Here is an 18816-nt window from a genome sequence, read left to right as displayed (position 1 = left end):
GCTGTGGTAGCCATGCTGGTTAAGTGTGCCTTGAATTCTAAATAAATTACAGACAGTGTCACCAGCAAAGCACCCCACAACATAACACCTCCTCCTCCATGCTTTACGGTGGGAACTACACATGCGGAGTTCATCAGTTCACCTACTCTGCGTCTCACAAAGACACAGCGGTTGGAACCAAAAATCTCAAATTTGGACTCCAGACCAAAGGACAAATTTCCACCGGTCTAATGTCCATTGCTCATGTTTCTTGGCCCAAGCAGGTCTCTTCTTCTTATTGGTGTCCTTTAGTAGTGGTTTTCTTTGCAGCAATTCGACCATGAAGGCCTGATTCACACAGTCCCATCTGAACAGTTGATGTTGAGATGTGTCTGTGACTTGAACTCTGTGAAGCATTTATTTGGGCTGCAATTTCTGAGGCTGGTAACTCTAATGAACTTATCTTCTGCAGCAGAGGTAACTCTGGGTCTTCCATTCCTGTGGTGGTCCTCATGATAGCCAGTTTCATCATAGCGCTTCATGGTTTTTGCGACTGCACTTGAAGAAACTTTCAAAGTTCTTGAAATGTTCCGTATTGACTGACCTTCATGTCTTATAGTAATGATGGACTGTCGTTTCTCTTTGCTTATTTGAGCTGTTCTTGCCATAATATGGACTTGGTCTTTTACCAAATAGGGCTATCTTCTGTATACCCCCCTGTTAATTGAAATGCATTCCAGGTGACTACCTCATGAAGCTGGTTGAGAGAATGGCAAGAGTGTGCAAAGCTGTCATCAAGGCAAAGGGTGGCTATTTGAAGGATCTCAAATATAAAATATATTTTGATTTATTTAACACTTTGTTGGTTACTACATGATTCCATATGTGTTATTTCATAGTTTGGATGTCTTCACTATTATTCTACAATGTAAAAAATAGTAAAAATAAAGAAAAACCCTTGAATGAGTAGGTGTGTCCAAACTTTTGACTGGTACTGTATGTACTGTATATGGAAATCCCACTGTATGACTGCACAGATGCAGACTGCAGAAAAAAAAGGTATTAGCGAGAAATAAGCAAGTTCTGCTTAGACTGCATACCGGTAGACCAAAATAGTGCTGGACTAACTAAATCATTAAACCCAGCCACCCACTCTGACATCTGTGCAGTATAACTATAATTGGCACTTTGTCCAGGTACAATGTGTTTCTTTTTACTGGTGAAAAACAGTGACGTTGGTAAAATCTCCATAGAAGAGCAGCTAGTCCATACATCACCTTCGCCCTCTTTTTAAATATGCATGAGAAGAGCAAGTTCACTGTCGGTGTAGTTTTAGCAGAAAAACACAGCAGTTGATTTTTTTCAACGCCAGATTTGTGAAACATGTTCTGCAGCTCTCAGCTTTTCCTATTGGATGAATGGCACTAGTATGGTGTTTTCATGGTTACATTGGAAATACTGCTTTGTACAGCACTGGTGAAGGCATAACGCCGAAACATATGCCCTTTTGTGTTTATTTTGAGCACTACTGTAACCGTTTGTATTCTTTCGAGCATGGATTCAATTAAGTCGATTATTTTTGCATCTCTGCCTCATTATTCCTTTTCATGGTTTGAGTATTTTATTTCACCTTTATTTAACCAGGTAAGCCAGTTGAGAACAAGTTCTCATTTACAACTGCGACCTGGCCAAGATAAAGCAAAGCAGTGTGATAAAAACAACAAACACAGAGTTACATATGGAATAAACAAAACGTACAGTCAATAACACAATAGAAAATCTATATACAGTGTGTGCAAATGTAGTAAGTTATGGAGGTAAGGCAATAAATAGGCCATAGTGCAAAATAATTACAATTTAATATTAACACTGGAGTGATAGATGTGCAGAAGATGATGTGCAAATAGAGATACTGGGGTGCAAATGAGCAAAATAAATAACAATGTAAATAACAATATGGGGATGAGGTAGTTGGGTGGGCTAATTACAGATGGGCTGTGTACAGGTGCAGTGATCGGTAAGCTGCTCTGACAGTGAGGGAGATAAGAGTCTCCAGCTTCAGAGATTTTTGCAGTTCATTCCAGTCATTTTCAGCAGAGAACTGGAAGGAATGGCGGCCAAAGGAGGTGTTGGCTTTGGGGATGACCAGTGAGATATACCTGCTGGAGCGCATACTACGGGTGGGTGTTGCTATGGTGACCAATGAGCTAAGATAAGGCGTGGATTTGCCTAGAAGAGATTTATAGATGACCTGGAGCCAGTGGGTTTGGCGACGAATATGTAGTGAGGGTATGAGTACCTTTTGAACTCTATATATTTCTTCTCCTACGCACCGACCACCTTTCCTTTTAGCCTGAGCGCAAACCCTCATACTGGCTTTCTACATGGGTAATATCAAATAGCTGGTCTTGTAGTATGAATAAAGGCCATTTGTTGTCTAGGGCCTATATTTAAGCAATAAGGTCAGAGGGGATGTGTGGTATATGGCCAATATACCATGGCTAAGGGCTGTTCTTATCCACGACGCAACGCAGAGTGCTTGGATACAGCCCTTAGCCGTGATATTGGCAATATACCACAAACCCCTTAGGTGCCTTATTGCTATTATAAACTGGTTACCAATGTAATTAGAGCAGTAAAAATACATGTTTTGTCATACCCATGGTATACGGTCAGATATACCATAGCTTTCAGCCAATCAGCATTCAAGGCTCGAACCACCCAGTTTATAAAAAGGAATATGGAATAGGTCTATTAATGCTTTACAGAACATTTCCCCACAAGAACTACAGGGGTCTACAATATTACATCTGTAAATCTCAGTAACTCTATTCCCCATTTCCCATCTCTCATGTCTTGTTAAGTTATGAATCCAGATTCCAGATTGCTCAAGTGGTTAGTGATGTTTAGTGCACTCAGTTTTTTTCCTTGTAAAAACACACCAAAGTGAAAATCAATTTAGCTGGTTTGTTTCACTGTGAAATGGCCGCTCCACAAGATCACAGGCTACTCCCAGGCTGCCCTTTCCCTTTCTTTGACCTGTGAGCTTACAGCCTCGGACCACATGCACACACACAGACTTCAGACAGACCACCATGCTCAGGGCCCTCCCCAGCGGCTGACACCAGACAGGGAGGGGAGCCATGGGCTGGCACAGGGGAGCAGTCTGGTGCTGGGTGGTGGAGGAGGGAGGGCAGAGTGTGGTGTGTTGGGGCTGGTATTCCTCCGACAGAGCAGACAGTGTTCAAAGGCAGCCATGTGCTCTATTGGATCCCTCTGGGGGACAGGAATGATGGCGTTAGAGCTAGGTGCTGTTTGTCTTCATTACCCATAGGCCCTAGATCTCAGGGTCTTACACGCGCACACGGGCATGAACACACTGGCGAGCGCAAACACACACACACTTCCCGTCCCCCTCTGTGTTTACCCTAGCCTTGTTCAACCTTTATGGGACAGCAAAACCGGAGTGACGGCCAACATGACTAATGATCTCAATTACTACAGGCAATTATCTGCAAAAGCTTGTGTGTGTGACGTGTGTGAGTGTGTGAGTGTTTGGATTGGAGTGAGGTGATACATGGAGGGGGAGGGTTCAGAAAGACATGTGCCATGATGCCGCTAGTGTAAAGGTGAGAAAATGAGACTGGGTGTCACTATCCCAGCACCTAACTGGCTGTGTGCAGTGGAAACAACATGTTACTGGCTGCGTCTGTGGACAAAGCCGGCAAACTCGGACTGCATTCTAAAATGGGTGTGAAACAGTCTCCTCTGCAAAGCAGCTGGGGTCTACTCCTCCTCATCTCTCTCTCTGTCTCTCCTCCTTTACGCTCTCTCTCAATCTCCATCTACCTTGCTTTATCTTTCTCTCTCTGTCTCTCTCCCTTTACTCTCTCTCGCTCTGTCTCCATCTACCTTGCTTTATCTTTCTCTCTCTGTCTCTCTCCCTTTACTCTCTCTCGCTCTGTCTCCATCTACCTTGCTTTATCTTTCTCTCTCCCTTTACTCTCTCTCGCTCTGTCTCCATCTACCTTGCTTTATCTCTCTCTCTCTCTCTCTCTCTCTCTCTCTGTCTCACTCGCTCTCTAGCAGGCACACATACACAGATAATACTGCGGCTACATACTGCTACAGCAGCACACTGCAGCAGGTAGGCAGCCTTTCACCACTGCAGCCTTTCACCACTGCAGCCTTTCACCACTGCAGCCTTTCACCACTGCAGCCTTTCACCACAGTAGGCTTTCACCACTGCAGCCTTTCACCACTGCAGCCTTTCACCACTGCAGCCTTTCACCACAGTAGGCTTTCACCACTGCAGCCTTTCACCACAGTAGGCTTTCACCACTGCAGCCTTTCACCACTGCAGCCTTTCACCACTGCAGCCTTTCACCACTGCAGCCTTTCACCACATTAGGCTTTCACCACTGCAGGCTTTCACCACTGCAGCCTTACACCACTGCAGCCTTTCACCACTGCAGCCTTTCACCACAGTAGGCTTTCACCACAGTAGGCTTTTCTCTTATGACCTTAGGATGAAAAGCAACCCAGGCAGTGACTCAGATGAACCATACTTCCTCTGTTCACATGAACAAGAATGCATATTGTACCTGATGAAGATTTTCTTTGAATCATTCCTTTCTTCCCACCTGTCAAATACGACAGGAAAAGCCCACCCAGGGAGCACAATGCTATACCAAGGCCTATATCTTATCACACACATTCAATACAAGGCCTTCTTCATTCATTCATTTAGACATTCACGTTTTTTGCCATCTTTGTTCGTATCAAGCTTCCTGCCACATTGTTGGCTAAATACAGCAAGACAGGTTTACCTCAGTATTCACCATATTTGCTGCCATTTCTTTATTGATGTCGTCTGGGACAGCCCCTTCCCCAGCCTGTGGGCATATCACCCTGATACACCCTATCTTGCCTCCTGCTGCCTCCCCCCTAGAGCACGGTGGAACTAGGCATGCTGTTGTAACAGAATGAGACTTGTCTATGAGACAGCTAGTATTTACATAGAGTGCGAGACACACACAACACACACAACCACACAGCCTTCCTCTTAGCAGCAAATCACTATGACGGTGAATGAAGAACAACAGAAATCATAACATCTCTCTCCACATCTCGACAAAATCCAACACGCCATCTCATTGCTAATCTATGTTCCAGCCAAACACGCAGCAACATGCCAGTATTCCCCCTACTCTGACAGACAGTTAGGCCATGGCTCAGTACTCACTGCTTTGGACATGAACAGTGCTCGTGGAGTTGGAGTTCCCCAGAAGGTTCTCCGCCACACAGGTGTAATTTCCAGAATCCTCCAGCTTGGCTCTGATGATCTGGACCCTGGAGTTCTTCCTATGGCAGAGGGGACACAAACAACTTAGTCAAGGGAACCAAAATGGCATGGAAACATAACCCGTGGCTGGGGACAGAGATATAGAAAGACAACACAACTAGGCTCGAAGCACCTAGCCTAGCAACAGGAACGGGGCCTCAATACAAGCCAGATTTTAGTGGGATAGATACAGTTACTTTCAGCAGGGTAGAATCTGACAGTTATCAAGTGTGTTATAAAAGGGGTCCTTGGTTTTATGATACCTGCTCCTTGTACCAGAAATAAGCACTCACACACCCTCAAAGGGAAGTGGTTATGTTAAAATACATAGCTGAGAGAAGCTATGGACACAGGAGTAATGTAGGCTATAGGAATGTAAAGATTTGCGATATGGAACACGGTGTGTGGAATCTAGGGCCCGGCTTATTCATCAACCCAGTAACCAACTTTGATTTAAAAAGCCCCCTAGTCTTTAAACACTTCTATGCTGCAAATTGTACTTTCTGTTATTTCACTAATTAAGGAATTTGCTCATAATCCCCTGGCATAGCACTTTATCATCTAATAAATAATGTTGAAGTCTCTGTGTTGATGTTTCACTTTCAAAAATGCTTTTCATTGTTTGGGTCAGCTGGTAAAAGCATTAGGAGAAAACTACTGAAGGAGAAATGACTGCCTTGCCGTGACTTGTGACATTTGTCTGTTTTGTTAATACTACCACATGCTAAATGTGTTAGGAGCTTCAAGAGATTGTAGATGTACTCACTGGCTGGACTTTATTTTGACCTCTCTGCTTTTCTTGAGCTCACTGCCATCTTTGAACCATTTGTAGGTAGGGCTGGGGTTCCCTGTAGCCTCACATTTGACCATGAGCCTGCTTCCCTCGTCCACCATCAGTGGGTTCCTCATTCGCTTCAACTTTGGGGCAATAGCTAGAAAGAGACAGAGAAAAATAGTTAAAATGATACATTTAGCTACTGATTGGTGTTCACTTTTGAAATGGGTTTAAGACGTGAGAGAGAGAGAGAGAGAGAGAGAGAGAGAGAGAGAGAGAGAGAGAGAGAGAGAGAGAGAGAGAGAGAGAGAGAGAGAGAGAGAGAGAGAGAGAGAGAGAGAGAGAGAGAGAGAGAGAGAGAGAGAGAGAGAGAGAGAGAGAGAGACACACACAGAAAGACACAGAAAGACAAAGGAACAAAGACAAACATGTCAGGTCACCAAGAGCTCAGCCATCCATCAACTCTCTCGTATGGCCAGATGAGGTCACCAGAGCCACTGCCAGCTAAGCCTCTACACCATACCTTTAGACAAAGTCAGTATCACTGTCAAACAGCGTACATTTTACATTGTCTTCAATCAAACAGGAGCTAGCTTCAAGTATTCACAACGGAACAAAACACAAAAAAGCTATTTGGATTGATATGCTCCAACGAACACAACAAGAAATAACTTAAACTAATAACAGGACAGGGATGAACTGTTCCCAGCAGGCTCTCAGAATTGCTCTCAGAATGTGGTATGAATGTAGAAAAAAATGCAAGACCCAGTAATCGCTGCTAAGGCCTCTACGATTTATTTCTCTCTACCTCTCATCTATATTGTGACATTTTTATAAGCCATAGATTGACAGAAAAATGATTACTAAAGATGTAGCTAGATGTGCAGAAGGAGATGCCACCAAGTTCTTAAATGAACTACTATACAAATGAGGATAAAGTATAAAATTAGCACATACATGTTTGGTAATTACCTTTTATGTACCATTTATCAGGACAGAATGACCATTTTACTACCAATTATAATTACCAAGTATGAAGCTACTTATCTCATGTCCATCAGATAAGTATTACTGTTAGCTACCTTCTATCACTGGGATGACCTCTGTTCTCCATTGAGCAACAGTAACCAACGTTGATTGAAAAGGCTAGGGGGTAATGAAGCCGAGTTAGCTGATGAATGCACAACACATGTCCATCAAATGTCCAGGGTTAGACCATAGACCACACTGTCATGTCCAGGGTTAGACCATAGACCACACTGTCATGTCCAGGGTTAGACCATAGACCACACTGTCATGTCCAGGGTTAGACCATAGACCACACTGTCATGTCCAGGGTTAGACCATAGACCACACTGTCATGTCCAGGGTTAGACCATAGACCACACTGTCATGTCCAGGGTTAGACCATAGACCACACTGTCATGTCCAGGGTTAGACCATAGACCACACTGTCATGTCCAGGGTTAGACCATAGACCACACTGTCATGTCCAGGGTTAGACCATATACCACACTGTCATGTCCAGGGTTAGACCATAGACCACACTGTCATGTCCAGGGTTAGACCATAGACCACACTGTCATGTCCAGGGTTAGACCACACTGTCATGTCCAGGGTTAGATCACAGTGTCATTTCCAGGGTTAGACCATAGACCACACTGTCATGGCCAGGGTTAGACTGTAGATCACACTGTCATGGCTTGAGTTAGATCACACTGTCATGGCCAGGGTTAGAACATAGATCACACTGTCATGGCCTGGGTTAGATCACACTGTCATGGCCAGGGTTGGACCATAGATCACACTGTCATGTCCAGGGTTAGACCAGAGATCACACTGTCATGTCCAGGGTTAGACCATAGACCACACTGTCATGTCCAGGGTTAGATCACACTGTCATGTCCAGGGTTAGACCACAGATCACTGTCATGTCCAGGGTTAGACCATAGATCACACTGTCATGGCCTGGGTTAAATCACTGTGTCATGGCCAGGGTTAGACCATAGACCATACTGTCATGGCCAGGGTTAGAACATAGATCACACTGTCATGGCCTGGGTTAGATCACACTGTCATGGCCTGGGTTAGAACATAGATCACACTGTCATGGCCAGGGTTAGACTGTAGATCACACTGTCATGGCCTGGGTTAGATCACACTGTCATGGCCAGGGTTAGACCATAGATCACACTGTCATGACCAGGGTTAAACCACAGATCACACTATCATGTCCAGGGTTAGACCATACACCACACTGTCATGGCCAGGGTTAGACCATAGACCACACTGTCATGGCCAGGGTTAGACCACAGACCACACTGTCATGACCAGGGTTAGACCATAGACCACACTGTCATGGCCAGGGTTAGACCATAGACCACACTGTCATGGCCAGGGTTAGACCACAGACCACACTGTCATGGCCTGTCATTTAGTTTACCAGAGACTATAGAGTCGAGCATTAGAAGAGTGCAGAAGGACAGATGCTCGGAGGCTGAGTTAGCTAGGGGCATTTCCATCTAAAAGGACCCATGAGCACCAACATGTGAAGTTCATTGGAGCATTTCAAATTGGGAGTCAAATGAAAGCTAAGAGTTTATATCTTTAAGAAATTAAGGCATATTTACATTTTTCAAGCTTTTTCCATCCTAAAAATGTGGAATAAGCAAAGGCTTTGGTTTCGGGTCAAACAAATGGAAAAGGGGTCTTAGACAACATCTACCAGAAAAAGTGGTAGATGTCTTAAAAAGTAAAGACGACTGCCAAACTAATATCAACACATATTTATTTTGGGAGAAATGTTTTTCCTTCTATAGGTTTTAGAAACATTGCCTTGTGCCTTGTAAATCCGCTACCAAAAACCCACACATCTTTAAGATATTTTCTCATTTCTGTCTCTCATGAGGAGGGAGGATAATGAAAGTTCACAGAATTAACAAGTAAAGGTGGACTGATATCAAGTTTGTTAATTAATTATTAAGTGATTAAATGATTAATTATGTTACCAAATCTGTAATGGAATTATAAATCATAGTAGTTACAAACAACAGTTGGGCCACCTACAGTCCTCCCTTCCACTGGCATACTGTTATGTTCAGCTCCTACAGTGCCTTGCAAAAGTATTCATCCCCCTTTGTTGGATTACAACCTGTAATTTAAATGGATTTTTATTTGGATTTCATGTAATGGACATACCCAAAATAGTCCAAATTGGTGAAGTGAAATGAAAAAAAATATTATTTCAAGAAATTCTAAAAAATAAATAACGGATAAGTGGTGCGTGCATATGTATTCACCCCCTTTGCTATGAAGCCTCTAAATAAGATCTGGTGCAACCAATTACAGTGGGGGGAAAAGTATTTAGTCAGCCACCAATTATGCAAGTTCTCCCACTTAAAAAGATGAGAGAGGCCTGTAATTTTCATCATAGGTACACGTCAACTATGACAGACAAATTGAGGAAAAGAAATCCAGAAAATCAAATTGTAGGATTTTTTATGAATTTATTTGCAAATTATGGTGGAAAATCAGATTTTTTTTCTCATTTTGTGTGTCATAGTTGACGTGTACCTATGATGAAAATTACAGGCCTCTCTCATCTTTTTAAGTGGGAGAACTTGCACAATTGGTGGCTGACTAAATACTTTTTTCCCCACTGTACCTTCAGAAGTCACATAATTAGTTAGATTGCACACAGGTGGACTTTATTTAAGTGTCACATGATCTCAGTAGATACTGTATACACCTGTTCTGAAAGGCCCTAGAATCTGCAAGACCACTAAGCAAGGGGCACCACCAAGCAAGCGGCACCATGAAGACCAAGGAGCTCGCAAAACAGAAGTACAGATCAGGGTTGGGTTATTTAAAAAAATCTGAAACTTTGAACATCCCACAGAGCACCATTAAATCCATTATTAAAAAATGGAAAGAAGATGGCACCACAACAAACCTGCCAAGAGAGGGCCGCCCACCAAAACTCACGGACCAGGCAAGGAGGGCATTAATCAGAGAGGCAACAAAGACACCAAAGATAACCCTGAAGGAGCTGCAAAGCTCCACAGCGGAGATTGGAGTATCTGTCCATAGGACCACTTTAAGCCGTACACTCCACAGAGCTGGGCTTTACAGAAGAGTGGCCAGATAAGAGCCATTGCTTAAAGAAACAAATAGGCAAACACGTTTGGTGTCCACCAAAAGCCATGTGGGAGACTCCCCAAACATATGGAAGAAGGTACTCTGGTCAGATGAGACTAAAATTGAGCTTTTTGGCCATCAAGGAAAACACTATGTCTGGCGCAAACCCAACACCTTTCATCACCCCGAGAAATGTTTTTCATTGGCAGGGACTGGGAAACTGGTCAGAATTGAAGGAATGATGGATGGCGCTAAATACAGGGAAATTCTTGAGGGAAACCTGTCTCAGTCTTCCAGAGATTTGAAACTGGGACGGAGGTTCACCTTCCAGCAGGACAATGACCCTAAGCATACTGCTAAAGCAACACTCGAGTGGTTTAAGGGGAAACATTTAAATGTCTTGGAATGGCCTAGTCAAAGCCCAGACCTCAATCCAATTGAGAATCTGTGGTATGACGTAAAGATTGCTGTACACCAGTGGAACCCATCCAACTTGAAGGAGCTGGAGCAGTTTTGCCTTGAAGAATGGGCAAAAATCCCAGTGGCTAGATGTGCCAAGCTTATAGATACATACCCCAAGAGACTTGCAGCTGTTATTGCTGCAAAAGGTGGCTCTACAAAGTATTGACTTTGGGGGGTGAATAGTTACAAATATTTTGCATCTTCAAAGTGGTATGCATGTTGTGTAACTCAAATGATACAAACAATTTTAATTTCAGGTTGTAAGGCAACAGAATAGGAAAAATGCCAAGGGGGGTGAATACTTTTGCAAGCCACTAACTGTTTAATTTCTCTTTCTGTCGTCTGGTGGTCAAAGCAAGACTGTGAAAACAGTCTGGTCAACCCCTCACTCTCCCGCTCTCTGCCACTCTCTCTCTTCTCTCTCTCCAGTTAATGTCACCTCTCCTGGCTCTTACTGCCACCTACAACCCACCCTCTCTCCATTTACTGTAAAAAGCAACCTCACCCACTGAGCACCGACCGACACTGGATATCCATTGAAAAGTAGTTGAAATTTGGTTGAAATGTAGTTGAAATTTGGTCATTCCACCCTGGCTGGACCAAATCTGAACCAATCATAGAGGTCTATGTTTCACAAGTTTGGACAGTACAGTAGAATAGTAGAGACCAGTACATAGAGCACAAGTCCAAACTTCTGAAACATAGATGTCTATGAATGGTTCAGATTTGTTGTGGTCCGGACCAAACAAATGTGATCTTGTTTGGGGGCAGAGCTCATTACAATAATCGGCAGTTTGTAGAATAATACCCAAATATGCAAAAGAAGGATATTGCAAATTTCTACCTTTGTGTACCTATTCAGGATACATCACCATGAAGAGAATGATATTCACATCTATAATTATGCATTTCTATATAGTACAGATCAGGGACCCATGATGTAATTCCTTTACCATAATTCCGTCACCGGATGTAAATCCACTTCACCTACTGTAGTTCAATAACCACAATATGTTTGTTTCAAACTCAAGGTTTCATGTCATAGCTGACACCCCATTCTTTCTGCAGACATCTTTGAATCTTAATTCGTAGCAGATATTTAACTTTGGAGTTTTGCGAAATTGTGGTCGCAAATAAATTGAGGGAGATTTTACCGTAATTCTATTGCCAAACTTTGCATCTGCACAGTTCTTCCAGTAAATTTGTTTTTGTGAAATATTCTGTGTAAATTGTTCAAAGTAGTCCTTTTGCATAGGGTTGTATGGTTTGTTAAACTTTGAAATCAATGGTTTTTGTTTGGCATTTTAAAGTAAAAAATCTTAGTCAAAGTGTAAATCCGTTACCATGGAATTGCCCCTAGCAACAGGGTCAGCCCAGCTCTGGGAGGATGGAGGATGGATGGGTAGAGGGAGGGAGGATGGGCTGTACAGTTGGCGTCTTCTCCCTCCCTATGGTCACTGGCCTGTTCTGCTGTCACAGCTGACAGCTGCACACATGTTAGTTGAGGACTGGGATTCCCCCAGGGTACAGAGGGGAGGGGTGAACAGGGGTGAAGGGGAGGGGCTTCTCAAGGTGAGGTTTCTGTCTTTCTTATTCCCTCGCTCGCTCTGGTTCTCTTTCAGTCACATTATCACAGTAAGTCATCATGAAGTTCCAAATAATTCCCTCATGTCTCAATCTCTGACTCTTGTGAAAATATGCTGTTCATGTGGGAGGGAAATTGGAGCACAATTGGAGGTCTACTTAGAGCCAGTTGGAGCTACAGTATGTTTAGCAGGGCATCTATCATGGTACAGCTACGTGGATAACTGACAGGCATTGATTCTGGTGAAATTGGTAGGCATGGATAAGTATCTCAAAATGTTGGCTAGGATCGTGGTTAAGTATCTCAAATACAGTGGGGGAAAAAAGTATTTAGTCAGCCACCAATTGTGCAAGTTCTCCCACTTAAAAAGATGAGAGAGGCCTGTAATTTTCATCATAGGTACACGTCAACTATGACAGACAAAATGAGGAAAAAATATCCAGAAAATCACATTGTAGGATTTTTAATGAATTTATTTGCAAATTATGGTGGAAAATAAGTATTTGGTCAATAACAAAAGTTTCTCAATACTTTGTTATATACCCTTTGTTGGCAATGACACAGGTCAAACGTTTTCTGTAAGTCTTCACAAGGTTTTCACACACTGTTGCTGGTATTTTGGCCCATTCCTCCATGCAGATCTCCTCTAGAGCAGTGATGTTTTGGGGCTGTCGCTGGGCAACACAGACTTTCAACTCCCTCCAAAGATTTTCTATGGGGTTGAGATCTGGAGACTGGCTAGGCCACTCCAGGACCTTGAAATGCTTCTTACGAAGCCACTCCTTCGTTGCCCGGGCGGTGTGTTTGGGATCATTGTCATGCTGAAAGACCCAGCCACGTTTCATCTTCAATGCCCTTGCTGATGGAAGGAGGTTTTCACTCAAAATCTCACGATACATGGCCCCATTCATTCTTTCCTTTACAGGGATCAGTCGTCCTGGTCCCTTTGCAGAAAAAACAACCCCAAAGCATGATGTTTCCACCCCCATGCTTCACAGTAGGTATGGTGTTCTTTGGATGCAACTCAGAATTCTTTGTCCTCCAAACACGACGAGTTGAGTTTTTACCAAAAAGTTATATTTTGGTTTCATCTGACCATATGACATTCTCCCAATCCTCTTCTGGATCATCCAAATGCACTCTAGCAAACTTCAGACGGGCCTGGACATGTACTGGCTTAAGCAGGGGGACACGTCTGGTACTGCAGGATTTGAGTCCCTGGCGGCGTAGTGTGTTACTGATGGTAGGCTTTGTTACTTGGTCCCAGCTCTCTGCAGGTCATTCACTAGGTCCCCCCGTGTGGTTCTGGGATTTTTGCTCACCGTTCTTGTGATCATTTTGACCCCACAGGGTGAGATCTTGCGTGGAGCCCCAGATCGAGGGAGATTATCAGTGGTCTTGTATGTCTTCCATTTCCTAATAATTGCTCCCACAGTTGATTTCTTCAAACCAAGCTGCTTACCTATTGCATATTCAGTCTTCCCAGCCTGGTGCAGGTCTACAATTATGTTTCCTGTGTCCTTTGACAGCTCTTTGGTCTTGGCCATAGTGGAGTTTGGAGTGTGACTGTTTGAGGTTGTGGACAGGTGTCTTTTATACTGATAACAAGTTCAAACAGGTGCCATTAATACAGGTAACGAGTGGAGGACAGAGGAGCCTCTTAAAGAAGAAGTTACAGGTCTGTGAGAGCCAGAAATCTTGCTTGTTTGTAGGTGACCAAATACTTATTTTCCACCATCATTTGCAAATAAATTCATAAAAAATCCTACAATGTGATTTTCTGGATTTTTTTTCCTCAATTTGTCTGTCATAGTTGACGTGTACCTATGATGAAAATTACAGGCCTCTCTCATATTTTTAAGTGGGAGAACTTGCACAATTGGTGGCTGACTAAATACTTTTTCCCCCACTGTATAACCCATCATGGTAATTAGTGAATTGAGTATAGCTAGTTATGATTCCAATGGTTTGGCTGATAATAGGAAAAGAAGAGCAGTTTTTACATGGCAAATGTATTGTTTAAAAGGAAACTCATTCAATATATTCTGACGATGTGGCCTGGGAAAAAGAGCAGTGGTGTAAAGTACTTAAGTAAAAATACTTTAAAGTACTACTTAAGTAGTGTATTGGGGTATCTGTTCTTTACTTTACTATTTATATTTTTGACAACTTTATACTTTTACTTCACTACATTCCTAAAGAAAATGATGTACTTTTTACTCCATATATTTTCCCTGACACGCAAAAGTACTCTTTACATTTTGAATGCTCAGCATGACAGGAAAATGGTCCAATTCACATCCCTGGTCATCCCTACTGCCTCTGATCTGGCGGACTCACTAAACACAAATTATTTGTTTGTAAATTATGTGTGTTGGAGTGTGCCCTTGGCTATCCCTAAATTTAAAAAACTAAGAAAATCGTACCGTCTGGTTTGCTTAATATAAGGAATTTGAAATTATGTATACTTTTACTTTTGATACTTAAGTATATTTTAGCAATTACATTTACTTTTGATACTTACAGTGCTATGAAAAAGTATTTGCCCCCTTTCTAATTTTCTCTACTTTTGCATATTTGTGATACTGAATGTTATCAGATCTTCAACCAAAACCTAATATTAGGTAAAGGGAACATAAGTGAACAAATAACACAACAATTACATATTTATTTCATTTATTTCATAAACAAAGTTATGCAACACCCAATTCCCCTGTGTGAAAAAGTAATTGCCCACTTACACTCAATAACTGGTTGTGCCACCTTTAGCTGCAGTGACTCCAACCAAATGCTTCCTGTAGTTGTTGATCAGTCTCTCACGTCGCTGTGGAGGAATTTTGGCCCACTCTTCCATGCAGAACTGCTTTAACTAAGTGACGTGTGGGTTTTCAAGCATGAACTGCTCGTTTCAAGTCATGCCACAACATCTCAATTGGGATTAGGTCTGGACTTTGACTAGGCCATTCCAAAACTTCCAATTTGTTGCTTTTTAGCAATTTTCATGTAGACTTGATTGTGTGTTTTGGATCATTGTCTTGCTGCATGACCCAGCTGCGCTTCAGCTTCAGCTCACAGACGGATGGTCTGACATTCTCCTGTAGAATTCTCTGATACAGAGCAGAATTCATGGTTCCTTCTATTAAGGCAAGTCGTGCAGGTCCTGAGGCAGCAAAGCATCCCCAAACCATCACACCACCACCACCATGCTTGACCTTTGGTATGATATTTTACTGTGGAATGCAGAGTTTGGTTATCGCCAGGCATTACTGGAACCATGTCGTCCAAAAAGTTGAATCATCTGTCCATAGAACGTTCTTCCAAGAGTCTTGATGATCATCCAGGTGCTTTTTGACAAACTTGAGTCAACTTTTTGGACGAGATGGGTCCCATTATGCCTGGCGAAAACCAAACACTGCATTCCACAGTAAGAACATCATACCAAAGGTCAAGCATGGTGGTGGTGGTGTGATGGTTTGGGGATGTTGAGATGTTGTGGCAGGACTTGAAACAAGCAGTTCATGCTTGAAAACCCACACATCACTGAGTTAAAGCAGTTCTGCATGGAAGAGTGGGCCAAAATTCCTCCACAGCGATGTGAGAGACTGATCAACGACTACAGGAAGCATTTGGTTGGAGTCATTGCAGCTAAAGGTGCCACAACCAGTTATTGAGTGTAAGGGGGCAATTACCTTTTTCACACAGGGGAATTGGTTTTGCATAACTTTGTTTATGAAATAAATGAAATACATATGTCATTGTTGTGTTATTTGTTCACTTATGTTCCCTTTATCTAATATTAGGTTTTGGTTGAAGATCTGATAACATTCATTATCACAAATATGCAAAAGTAGAGAAAATTAGAAAGGGGGGCAAATACTTTTTCATAGCACTGTAAGTATATTTAAAACCAAATACTTTTAGACTTTTACTCAAGTAGTATTTTACTTGGTTACTTTCACTTGAATCATTTTCTATTAAAAAGGTATCTTTACTTTTACTCAAGTATGACGAGAGATTACGAACATTATGGACAAGTTGGCTGAACTGACTGATAAATAGGTCCACATTGAAAACTAAAGGTATAGAAACCGTAAATGACTTGGTAATAGTAAATACATGTATTTCCATGACAGAATTCAAAAGCAATTTTGGACTGACCAATGTAGATATTTTCAAATACATGCAACTTAAAATGTCCATATCAAGACATTTCTATTTGAAATCTTTTGGACATCAGATCAATCTTGAGGGAAGCGTATTTGAGGATATTCATATGACAGGCAAGATACACTACATGGCCAAAAGTTTGTGGACACCCCTTCAAATTAGTGGATTCGGCTATTTCGGTCACACCCGTTGCTGACAGGTGTATAAAATCGAGCACACAGCCATGCAATCTCCATAGACAAACATTGGCAGTACTGAAGAGCTCAGTGACTTTCAACGTGGCACCGTCATAGGATACCACCTTTCCAACAAGTCAGTTCGTAAAATTTCTGCCCTGCTGGAGCTTCCCCGGTCAACTGTAAGTGCTGTTATTGTGAAGTGGAAACGTCTAGGAGCAACAACGGCTCAGCTGCAAAGTGGTAGGCCACACAAGCTCACAGAACGGGACCGCCGAGGACTCTGAAGCAGTGGAAACGCGTTCTCTGGAATGATGAATCATGCATCACCATCAGGCAGTCCGACGGACAAATCTGGGTTTGGCGGATGCCAGGAGAACGCTACCTGCCTCAATGCAGTTTGGTGGAGGAGGTGGGGCTGTTTTTCATGGTTCGGGCTAGGCCCCTTAGTTCCAGTGAAGGGAAATCTTAACGCTACTGCATACAATGACATTCTAGACGATTCTTTGCTTCCAGCTTTGTGGCAACAGTTTGGGGAAGGCCCTTTCCTGTTTCATCATGACAATGCCCTCGTAAACAAAGTGCGGTCCATACAGAAATGGTTTGTCGAGATCGGTGTGGAAGAACTTGACTGGCCTGCACAGAGCCCTGACCTCAACCCCATCAAAAACCTTTGGAATGAATTGGAATGCCAACTGAGAGCCAGGCCTAATCGCCCAACATCAGTGCCAGACATCACTAATGCTCTTGTGGCTGAATGGAAGCAAGTCCCCGCAGCAATGTCCCAACATCTAGTGGAACGCCTTCCAAGAAATGTGGAGGCTGTTATAGCAGCAAAGGGTGGGGGGGACCAACTCCATATTAATGACCATGATTTTGGAATGAGATGTTCAATGAGCAGGTGTCCACGTACTTTTGGCCATGTAGCGTATACAAAACCTTGCAGAGAGCCTATCCAACTGACAATCTACTGGAACCAAGACTTACAAATAATTGATATTGGCACAAGATGGCGGGAATGTTGGAACATAATTAACAAAATTGCAGTTAACGAAAATGTACGCTTAATCCAGTATAAACTAATGTATAGAATTTATAACACAATATACAAAATTCACAAATTCTACAGCACAACAGCAGAGTCATGTCTTAAGTATAAAATGAACAATGACTCAATAATCCATGCCTTCTGGGAATGCTATGAATTCAAAAAGTTATGCGCGGAGTTAGAAATCTTTATTTGTATTTATTGAATATTAAAACATACAATCTACCTGCAGTGAAGCCGCTCAACATTGACATTACATTCAGTTATCTAACAGACTCCCATCCAGAGCGACCAACAGGAGCAACCAGGGTCAAGCGCCATGCCCAAGGGCACATCGACAGATCTCCCATCATGTCACATGTGCAACCAGAGGGAAAATAACTCTAGACCACTTTTACTCCACACACAGAGACGCATACAAAGCTCTACCTCACCCTCCATTTGGCAAATTTGACCATAACTCTATCCTCCTGATTCCTGCTTACAAGCAAAAACTAAAGCAGGAAGTACCAGTGACTCGCTCAATACGTAAGTGGTCTGGTGACGCGTATGCTACGCTACAGGACTGTTTTGCTAGCACAGACTGGAATATGTTCCGGGATTCATCCAATGGCATTGAGGAGTATACCACCTCAGTCATTGGCTTCATCAATAACTGCATCAACGTTGTCATCCCCACAGTGACTGTACATACATATCCCAACCAGAACCCATGGATTACGGGCAACATCCGCATCGAGCTAAAGGCTAGTGCTGCCGCTTTCAAGGAGCGGGACACTAATCCGGACGCCTATAAGAAATCCCGCTACGCCCTCAGACGAACCATCAAACAGGCAAAGCATCAATACAGGATTAAGATTGAATCCTACTACACCGGCTGACGCTTGTCGGATGTGCAGGGCTTGAAAACTATTACGGACTACAAAGGGAAACCCAGCCGCGAGCTGCCCAGTGATGTGAGCCTACCAGACGAGCTAAATGCCTTTTATGCTTGCTTCGAGGCAAGCAACACTGAAGCATGCATGAGAGCACCAGCTGTTCCGGACGACTTTGTGATAACGCTCTCGGTAGCCGATGTCAGCAAGACCTTTAAACAGGTCAACATTTACAAAGCCATGGGGCCAGACGGATTACCAGTACGTG

At 42.9% G+C, this 18816-nt stretch overlaps 1 protein-coding gene across 3 annotated transcripts in view; it reads right to left on the bottom strand.

Annotated features, from left to right (window-relative positions):
* LOC121579599 (pro-neuregulin-2, membrane-bound isoform-like) overlaps positions 1–18816 on the bottom strand; it is a 127924-nt gene that overhangs the window by 38549 nt on the left and 70559 nt on the right. For all 3 annotated transcript variants that reach the window (XM_041894340.2, XM_041894339.2, XM_041894338.2), the window contains exons 2-3: positions 6090–6255; positions 5225–5343 (exon numbers count right to left, since the gene is read on the bottom strand). In XM_041894340.2, the coding sequence (XP_041750274.1) occupies positions 5225–5343; positions 6090–6255 (285 nt within the window). The remainder of the gene's footprint in view (positions 1–5224; positions 5344–6089; positions 6256–18816) is intronic.

This window comes from Coregonus clupeaformis, chromosome 13 (assembly GCF_020615455.1).
Source record: "Coregonus clupeaformis isolate EN_2021a chromosome 13, ASM2061545v1, whole genome shotgun sequence".
Classification (NCBI taxonomy): domain Eukaryota; kingdom Metazoa; phylum Chordata; class Actinopteri; order Salmoniformes; family Salmonidae; genus Coregonus; species Coregonus clupeaformis.
Note: the sequence above shows the minus strand (reverse complement) of the source record. Positions and strands in the feature narration are given on the sequence as shown.